Genomic DNA, 9,932 nt, shown 5'->3' with positions numbered 1-9,932 from the left:
GACCCCAGACCAGTTCCCTAAATAAATAAATACAGACCACAGACCAGACCCCTAAATAAATACAGACCTCCAGACCAGACCCCTAAATAAATACAGACCCCAGACTGGACCCCTAAATAAATAGAACCCCAGACTATACCCCTAAATAAATACAGACCCCAGACTAGACCCCTAAATCAATGGAGAACCCAGACCAGACCCCTAATAAATACAGACCTTAGACTAGACCCATAAATAAATGCAAACCCCAGACCGGACCCCTAAATAAATACAGACACCAGACCGGACCCCTGAATAAATACAGACACCAGACCAGACCCCTAAATGAATACAGACCCCAAACCAGACCCCTAAATAAATACAGACCCCAGAGCAGACCCCTAAATCAATGCAGACCCCAGACCAGACCCCTATATAAATACAGACACCAGACCAGACCCTTAAATAAATACAGACCCCAGACTAGGCCCCTAAATAAATACAGTCCCAAGACTAGACCCCTAAATATTAACAGACCCCAGACCAGACACCTAAATAAATTCAGAACCCAGCCGGACCCCTAAATAAATACAGACTCCAAACCAGACCCCTAAATAAATAGACCCCAGAGCAGAGCCCTAAATCAATGGAGACCCCAGACCAGACCCCTAAATAATTGCAGACTCAAAACTAGACCCCTAAATATTTACAGACCCCAGACAGAACACCTAAATAAATTCAGACCCCAGACTGGACCCCTAAATAAATACAGACCCCAGACTAGACCCCCAAATTAATGAAGACCCCAGACCGGACCCCTAAATAAATACAGACCCCAGACTAGACCCCTAAATAAATACAGACCCCAGACTAGACCACTAAATAAGTACAGACCCCAGAGCAGACCCCTAAATCAATGCAGACCACAGACCAGACCCCTAAACAAATACAGACCCAAGACAAGACCCCTAAATAAATACAGACCCCAGACTAGACCCCTAAATAAGTACAGACCCCAGACCAGACCCCTAAATCAATGAAGACCACAGACCTGTCCCCTAAATAAATACAGACCCCAGACTAGACCCATAAATAAATGCAGACCCCAGACCGGACCACTAAATAAATACAGACCCTAGACCAGACCCCTAAATAAATACAGACCCCAGACCAGAACCCTAAATCAATGGAGACCACAGACTAGTCGCCTAAATGAAGTACAGACCCCAGACCAGACCCCTAAATAAATACAGACACAAGACTAGACCCGTAAATAAATGCAGACACCAGACCGGAACCCTAAATAAATAAAAACCCCAGACAAGACCCCTAAATCAATGCAGACCACAGACCAGACCCCTAAATAATTACAGACCCCGGCCCAGACACCTAAATATACTCAGACCCCAGACTAGACCTCTAAATAAATGCAGACCCCAGACCGGACCCCTAAATAAATACAGACCCCAGACTAGACCCCTTAATAAATAAAGACCCCAGACCAGACCCCCAAATTAATGCAGACCCCAGACCGGACCCCTAAATAAATACAGACCCCAGACTAGACCCCTAAATAAATGCAGACCCCAGACCAGACCCCTAAATATTTACAGACCCCAGACCAGACCCCTAAATAAATGCAGACCCTAGACCAGACCCATAAATAAATACAGACCCAAGACTAGAGCACTAAATGAATACAGACCCCAGACCAGACCCCTAAATCAATGCAGACCTCAGACCAGACCCCTAAATATTTACAGACCCCAGACCAGACCCCTAAATAAATCCAGACCCCAGACCGGACCCCTAAATAAATACAGACACCAGACTGGACCCCTAAATAAATTTAGACCCCAGACTAGACCCCTAAATAAATACAGACCCCAAACCAGACCCCTAAATAAATACAGACCCCAGACCAGTCTCCTAAATTAATACAGACCACAGACCAGACCCCTAAATAAATACAGACCCACGAATAGACCCCTAAATGAATACAAACCCCAAACCAGACCCCTAAATAAATACAGACCACAGAGCAGACCCCTAAATCAAAGCAGACCACAGACCAGACCCCTAAATAAATACTGACCCTAGACCAGACGCCTAAATAAATACAGACCCAAGACTAGACCCCTAAATTAATACAGACACCAGACCAGACCCCTAAATAAATACAGACCCCAGACCAGAACCCTAAATCAATGCAGACCACAGACCAGACACCAAAATAATTACAGACCCCAAACCAGACCCCTAAATAAATACAGACCCCAGAGCAAACCCCTAAATCAATGCAGACCACAGACCAGACCCCTAAATAAATACAGACCCCAGACTAGACCCCTAAATAAATGCAGACCCCAGACCGGACCACTAAATAAATACAGACCCTAGACCAGACCCCTAAATAAATACAGATCCAAGGCTAGACCCCTAAATGAATACAGACCCCAGACCAGAACCCTAAATCAATGGAGACCACAGACCAGTCCCCTAAATGAAATACAGACACAAGACCCCTAAATAAACACTGACCCAAGACAAGACCCATAAATAAATACAGACCCCAGACTGGACCCCTAAATAAATACAGACCCCAGGCCAGACCCCAGACCAGTTCCCTAAATCAATGCAGACACCGGACCAGACCCCTAAATCAATGCAGACCCCAAACCAGACCCCTAAATAAATACAGACACCAGACCAGACTCCTAAATAAATACAGACCACAGACTAGACCCCTAAATAAATGCAGACCCCAGACTAGACCCCTAAATAAATGCAGACCCCAGACCAGACCCCTAAATAAACACAGACCGCAGACCAGACCCCGAAATAAATGCAGACCCCAGACCAGACCCCTAAATAAATACAGACCCCATACCAGAACCCTAAATAAATGCAGACCCCAGACTAGACCCCTAAATAAATACTGACCCCAGACCAGGCCCCCAAATTAATGCAGACCCCAGACCGGACCCCTAAATCAATGCAGACCACAGACCAGACCCCTAAATATTTAATGACCCCAGACCAGACCCCTAAATAAATACAGACCCCAGACTAGTTCCCTAAATAAATACAGACCCCAAACCAGACCCCTAAATAAATACAGACCCCAGACCAGACTCCTAAATAAATACAGACCCCAGACTAGTTCCCTAAATAAATACAGACCCCAAACCAGACCCCTAAATAAATACAGACCCCAGACCAGACTCCTAAATAAATACAGACCCCAGACCAGACCACTAAATAAATGCAGACCCTAGACCAGACCCCTAAATAAAAACAGACCCAAGAATAGACCCCTTAATAAATACAGACCCCAGACCAGGCCCCCAAATTAATGCAGACCCCAGACCGGACCCCTAAATCAATGCAGACCACAGACCAGACCTCTAAATATTTAATGACCCCAGACCAGACCCCTAAAAAAATTCAGACCCCAGACCAGACCCCTAAATAAAAACAGACCCCAGACTAGACCCCTTAATAAATACAGACCCCAGACCAGACCCCCATATTAATGCAGACCACGTACCGGACGCCTAAATAAATAGACCCAAGACTAGACTCATAAATAAATATAGACCCCAGACCAGACTCCTAAATAAATGCAGACCCCAGACCAGACTCCTAAATGAATACAGACCCCAGACCAGATGCCTAAATAAATACAGACCCCAGACTGGACGCCTAAAAAATACAGACCCCAGACCAGACCCCCAAATTAATGCAGACCATGTACTGGACGCCTAAATAAATACAGACCCCAGACCAGACCTCGAAATAAATACAGACCCCAGACTAGACCCCTAAATAAATACAGACCCCAGACCAGACCCCTAAATAAATGCAGACCCCAGACCAGACCCATAAATAAATACAGACCCAAGACTAGACCCCTAAATAAATACAGACCCCAGACTGGACCCCTAAACAAATACAGACCCCAGACTAGACCCCTAAATAAATACAGATCCAAGACTAGACCCCTAAATGAATGCAGACCCCAGACCGGACCCCTAAATAAATACAGACCCCAGACTAGACCCCTAAATAAATACAGACCCCAGTCCAGACCTCTAAATAAATACAGACCCCAGACTAGACCCCTAAATGAATACAGACCCAAGACTAGACCCCTAAATAAATACAGACCCCAGACCAGACCCCTAAATAAATACAGACCCCTAAATATAAACCCAGATTCTATATTGTGGATGAAAAGGGTTTTGCCAATAACCTGAGCAAATAACCGTTGTTTATCTCTACTGTAGGAGTGGCATGTATTGCTACTGTGTTCTGCAGACCCCTGACCAGGCCATAAGAAACCCTGGTTGGGAAACACAGCTCTGGACACTAGACTGGCACTCATGATGCCCACATCAGACATGGCAGAGCAGGTTACTGCCAGGCAGGTGCCACCTGAGGATTCCATGACCTCTGACATCATGTGACCTGCACACGACCAACTGCCGTTTACTTTCAACTATCGACGGCAGCGATCGGACTGAAGTCTACAGGTAGTAAGATATTGGTGAAAATGGCGTCCAATGGACATGGAGAAGACGGCGAGAAGAGAGAAGAGGAGAAGAGGAAGAGGGAGGAGGACAGCGTCACCGGATTCAAGAAGAAGAGGAGAGGAGCCAAGGACAGAGGATTGGAGGATGAGGAGCCAAGACCTGGGAGCAGCCAAGACCCTGGAACATCCAGCCCCTATGCCAGGCTTACCATCAGCCGCTTCACCATCCACCAGGTCCTGGGTAGGGGCAGCTTTGGCAAAGTGAGTAGAATATCTAAATATTTCATTTTATAGGGTGGTAAACCTAAAGTTGACCTTTTATCTCCATCAATTGTTCTCTGTTGTCACCATGTTATGCTGGATGGATGATGGGTGTAGTGTTCTCCTATGGGATGCCTAATAGGACATCCAGAAGTATTCCTGCCCCCATAACCACTACTTTAGTTTTTCATTTTAGTATTTTTCTGTCGACATATGAGAGATTTTGATTTTTGGGGGCACGAGTTGTAGTTTTTAATGGCTCCATTCAATGTACCATATCATTTACTGGGAACATTGTAAAAGGCAGTTTTTTTAGGTGAAATAGCAAAAAAAAAAAAACAGCAATTCCTCCATTGGTTTAATAATTTGGCTTTTATGGTGTTAACGAAGTGGTAAAAATGACACGTTACCTTTATTCTGCGGGTCAGCACAATAACGGGGATACCAAAATTATATTGGTTTATTTTTTATACTTTTTATCCAATAAAAACAATTTGTAAAAACATTAATTTGTTGTGTCTCCATATTCTGAAACCCAGAATTGTTTTTATTTTTCTGTTGATGGGGCGGTGTGAGGACTTGTTTTTTGTGGGGCGAGCTGTACTGTTTATTGGTACTATTTTGGGTTACATAAAACTTTTAATCACTTTTTAACTTTTTATTCCATTTTTCGAGGAGCTAAACAAAACGAAATAGAAAAAAGTTTATTTATTTATTTTGACTGCAATATTTATGTATCGCTTGAATTGTTCTTTTAGCCTCCTCCTATTAAGCTTAGTAGGAGGACCAAGTTGGCAGACCTTGGGGTCTTCATTAGGCCCCCTGGCTGCCATGACAACTATCTACACACTGTGATCGCGTTGCGGGTAGGGGTGATGGGGTGACAGCGGGAGCTTACCTCTATTTAACTGTTTAGATGCCACGGTCGCTATTATAGCGTATGATCCTGCTCCATACTACCCCCACCAACTAAGATAATTATGTCAAATGTGGGTAAGACGTGAAGACCTCTCCATACAGGACCCAACAGCAGACACTGCATTATGCTGGGAGCTCAGCATTGTTCTGCTGTAGAGTGCTGGGCATTACCCGACTGACCCACCTCTCTGTCCACCCCTGTTCCTTCTTCTTCTCATGAGGAATCTCCATTTGTTTTCCTCAGGTGGTCCTGGCATCAGTCCCCGGCCGAAACACCTACATGGCCGTAAAAATGATCACCAAACGGGACAATACGGACGAAATTATGAGAGAGCGGCGGATACTCCTAGCGGCCAGACACTGCCCGTTCCTATGCCACCTCTATGCCGCACATCAATCTGAGGAGCGGGCATTTTTTATCACGGAGTATCTGTCCGGTGGCAGCCTGGAGGCTTTGATCAGGATGTGCGGCTGCTTGAACATCGGCAACGTAAGGCGAGTAAATAATCAGGAGACTGAGGGGGGTGGAAAGAAGAAAAGGTGAGGGGGGGAGGTCAGATGAAGGATAATACAGAGAATGCAGAATACAGGCTGCCATAATCAGCGCCTCCTCTCTGCTAGAGACCGCACACACTCCATCATAACATGATATTAGGGAATTGATAGAGGAAGATTTCATGACATTGAGACTCCGCTCTGTTCTCCCCATCAGATTCTACACAGCAGAGATGATATGTGGCCTCCAGTTCCTCCATGGACACAACATCGTCCACCGGTAAGCAGAACTTCCCCCTTCTTTCATTCTCCTTTACATGCTGGAAACAGTGCACCCAGCTTTCCTACACTCCTGAATGGCTATTCTGCTTGGTGGTGCAATGACCCATCCCCCGTCTCCTGGATCACTGGGCGGATTTGTCATTCTCTCGTCTTATTTCTTTGCAGAGATCTAAAGCCGGAGAATATAATGTTGGATGCAGATGGCCACGTCCGTATCATCGACCTGGGATTGGCCCAAGATGGCGTCACCGCCTCCAATAAGATCCGTGGAGTGACGGGAACGTTGCATTACATGGCCCCTGAGGTGCTTCTTAGAAAAAAATACGGCACCGCAGTTGACTGGTGGAGCCTGGGGATTGTGGTGTCCAGGATGGCAGCAGGACGCTCCCCATTTTACAACGGCCCCGTCAGGCAAATGGCTATCAAAGCCATCACCACCGCGAAGCCTAAATTTCCAACTTGGCTTAATCCTGACGTGAAACATCTGACCAAGAGACTGGTCCGTAAAAATTCTAAGAGGCGCCTCGGTGTGTGCGGGAACATCAGAGAGCATCCATTCTTCTCCACCATCGGCTGGGAGGAACTGCAGGAGAGGAGGGCACAGCCACCATTTACACCATTTGTGCCCGTTCCGGAGAACCAACATCTGAAGTGGCCAGAGAATAACAAATCCCTTCACCCCTTGGCCGGGTTCAGCTTCATGTCACCAAGCTGGACCCAATAAGATCTCAGGACAAGGGCCCAGAACTTCATGCCTCCTGACCCGCGCCTCAAGTCTCTGCTGCTGTATGTCACCTCGGCTGCCCAGACCATCATCTCTCTCCTTACCATCTTCATGCCACACCTCTGCCATCTTGCTGCTGCACCAGAGCCTTGACTTGCCATCCTCCAATCCCGGGCAGGCATCTGACATCACTCCAGCCTGAAGATCCTCTACACCCCCCAGGAGCGGCCTGTGCTTAGTTTCCATCTGGGGAGATCAGGAATAATAGCCGCATGTTGTAGTCCTGGGGCCGGAGCGGCCATTATACCTGATCTCACCTCAGCACAGGCCAGGTAAGTAATGCACCCACATCACCCACATGACTCACATCACCCACATCACCCCACTATATAATAAGTATAGACACCACACTACATGATAAGTATAGACACCCGCATATAGACACATAGTACATTTAGATTAGACTTTAGCCTTTGATCCTGGGATTATTCTGATCGCCATATTTGGGGTCAGGAAGGAATTTTCCCCCCTTAATATGAGGACAATTGGCTCATTCCTCAAAGGGGGTTTTCGCCTTCCTCTGGATCAACACGGCCTTAAATAGGTTTAGGATGATAGAGTAATAAGTAGTAACACACATAAGTAACATAATATAAATATAGAAAATAATTAAAAATAATTCTTAATTTAATACAATTTATAGTTTACACATAAATAAATACAGTAGTTCATTAAAAATAATAATAAAAAAAATGAATAATTTTCCCCTAGTCTTTCCCCATATTACACATGTTACACTTCAGCCTCTGATCCTGGGATTTATGCCGATCGCCATATTTGGGGTCAGGAAGGAATTTTCCCCCCTAATATGAGGACAATTGGCTCATTCCTCACAGGGGGTTTTCGCCTTCCTCTGGATCAACACGGCCTTTAGATAGGTTTAGTATAATAGATAAATAGATGACACATACATATACACAGTATATAATAATAGTAGTCTTAATACTTCTAGAATAATCTCCTAATAATAAAATATAACCTTCCCTTATCTATAAATAAAACTTTCCTTTTACCCCCTACATCTTTGTGCTTGTCTTTATTCCCATTGGACTTCTGTGTAGTAAATGTTGTCCGAGCTCTGAGACCCCCACCAATCACTAGAACGAAGCAGCTGAAGGTCTCGTGTGAGCGCTCAGCCGCTTCCTGTCTGTTCGGCTTTTTCCGGATAAATGTATCGGCTCATAGACTTTCTATTGAGTCCGTTCACCGATACATTTATTTCTGGAAAAAGCCGGACAAACACGAAGCGACTGAGCGCTCACACGGGGGCTTCAGCTGCTTCATTCTAGTGATTGGTGGGGGTCTCAGTGCTCGGACCCCCACCAATCCAATCTTCTGACGTGTCACTATGTCACTATGACATGTCAGAAGTTTGTCAAACGTTTAGCTACACTTTAAAGGTATATGTCAGATTTAAAGCCCAAATGTGGTGTGAACAGAGCCTTACAGGTGTTGTCAGGTTTTTACAATACCGTTTTGCTAGAGGGGTCCAGTAATCTGTGTAGGAACTTGCTGCAAGAGTTTAATTTCCCTACAGCATCTCTAAAGGGGAAGTAAAGTATTACACAGTTCTATAATCACCGGGCTGGGCATGTAATACATGGATGTGATCGTCCTCCTGAGCAGGAGATGATGTTTGTTGCCCCTCTCCATTCTGGATAATTAATCAGGGTCCTGAACGGGGGAACCCACACTATCACCCCAAAATTCCCTAATAGGGCATTTGAAAATGGGTTTTCCAAACCAGAAAACAGCTTTATTGGTTATATAATGATAAGTGAGAGTTTGTTACAATGTATCAGTGCAGGAGAGAGCTGAAGTACAGGCTATCTAGATTGTGGAGGATTATCTAAACGGGATACACTGAATGGGGCACAGTGGGGGATGGAGGATCGGCTACAATGCTGCCCCCTACAGTCAGGGCCCTCACCTCATGGATGCTCCTGTTACCAGATCCTTCACACCAGAGATCAACATTCATGAAGAAGAAAAATCCCCTGCAGAGACGTCCACACCGAGAGATCCAATAGGACTGGTCTATACAAGGAGTCGTCATATCCGGGGGCATATTTACAGCCATGCCCCCATATAATAAATACTTTATTCCTGTATACATGAGAAGTTCTACAACTTTATAATATCATTTATGTTTCAATTACTCACCATTTTCAAGATCTGTTTGCTGTCAGTGAATGAGGACACTCTTGCTTACATTCAGATGTAGTGAACCTGTACATCGCTAGTCCTGCTCTCAGCTAAGAAACATAAAGTAGATTAGGAAGTTGTAGAACTTTTCATTTATACAGCGATTAAGCTTTAGTTACATAAAATCGGAAAACACACAGGAAGAGGATTCATTATCGGTAGTACTACAGTGATCTGGTGCCCGCAGGTATCTAATGGTAAATACGGTCCTGGTGGGTACCTCACCTTTATGTGACAGGCCATAAAATGTCATATAGGAAAAAACGTAAGAAAGAACTTACCATACGGGGATCATATATGTTATGTGGCTGGAAGAAACCTGCAGCACCGACACCAATGGAACATGAGGATGACGCCACTCAATGTGCCGTCCACCACCCCCATCGCCCCACGCGTTTCACTCCACCTGTGACTCTGCCGACTAACGTGAATACTGACTAAACACAAACTCTGACCGACCTCATCACTAGTCCC

At 45.2% G+C, this 9,932-nt stretch overlaps 1 protein-coding gene across 1 annotated transcript; it reads left to right on the top strand.

The window, feature by feature from the left end:
• The first annotated feature begins 4,529 nt into the window (after positions 1 to 4,529).
• LOC142698207 (protein kinase C-like 1) lies at positions 4,530 to 9,477 on the top strand. The gene is made up of 3 exons (XM_075847851.1): positions 4,530 to 4,774; positions 5,937 to 6,182; positions 9,472 to 9,477. The coding sequence occupies exons 1-3, from the start codon at positions 4,535 to 4,537 to the stop codon at positions 9,475 to 9,477; spliced, it is 492 nt and encodes a 163-aa protein (XP_075703966.1). The 5' UTR covers positions 4,530 to 4,534.
• The last annotated feature ends 455 nt before the right edge of the window (positions 9,478 to 9,932 follow it).

This window comes from Rhinoderma darwinii, assembly GCF_050947455.1.
Source record: "Rhinoderma darwinii isolate aRhiDar2 chromosome 12 unlocalized genomic scaffold, aRhiDar2.hap1 SUPER_12_unloc_8, whole genome shotgun sequence".
NCBI lineage: Eukaryota > Metazoa > Chordata > Amphibia > Anura > Rhinodermatidae > Rhinoderma > Rhinoderma darwinii.
The sequence above is the reverse complement of the archived record's forward strand: the minus strand, read 5'-3'. Positions and strand labels throughout refer to the sequence as shown.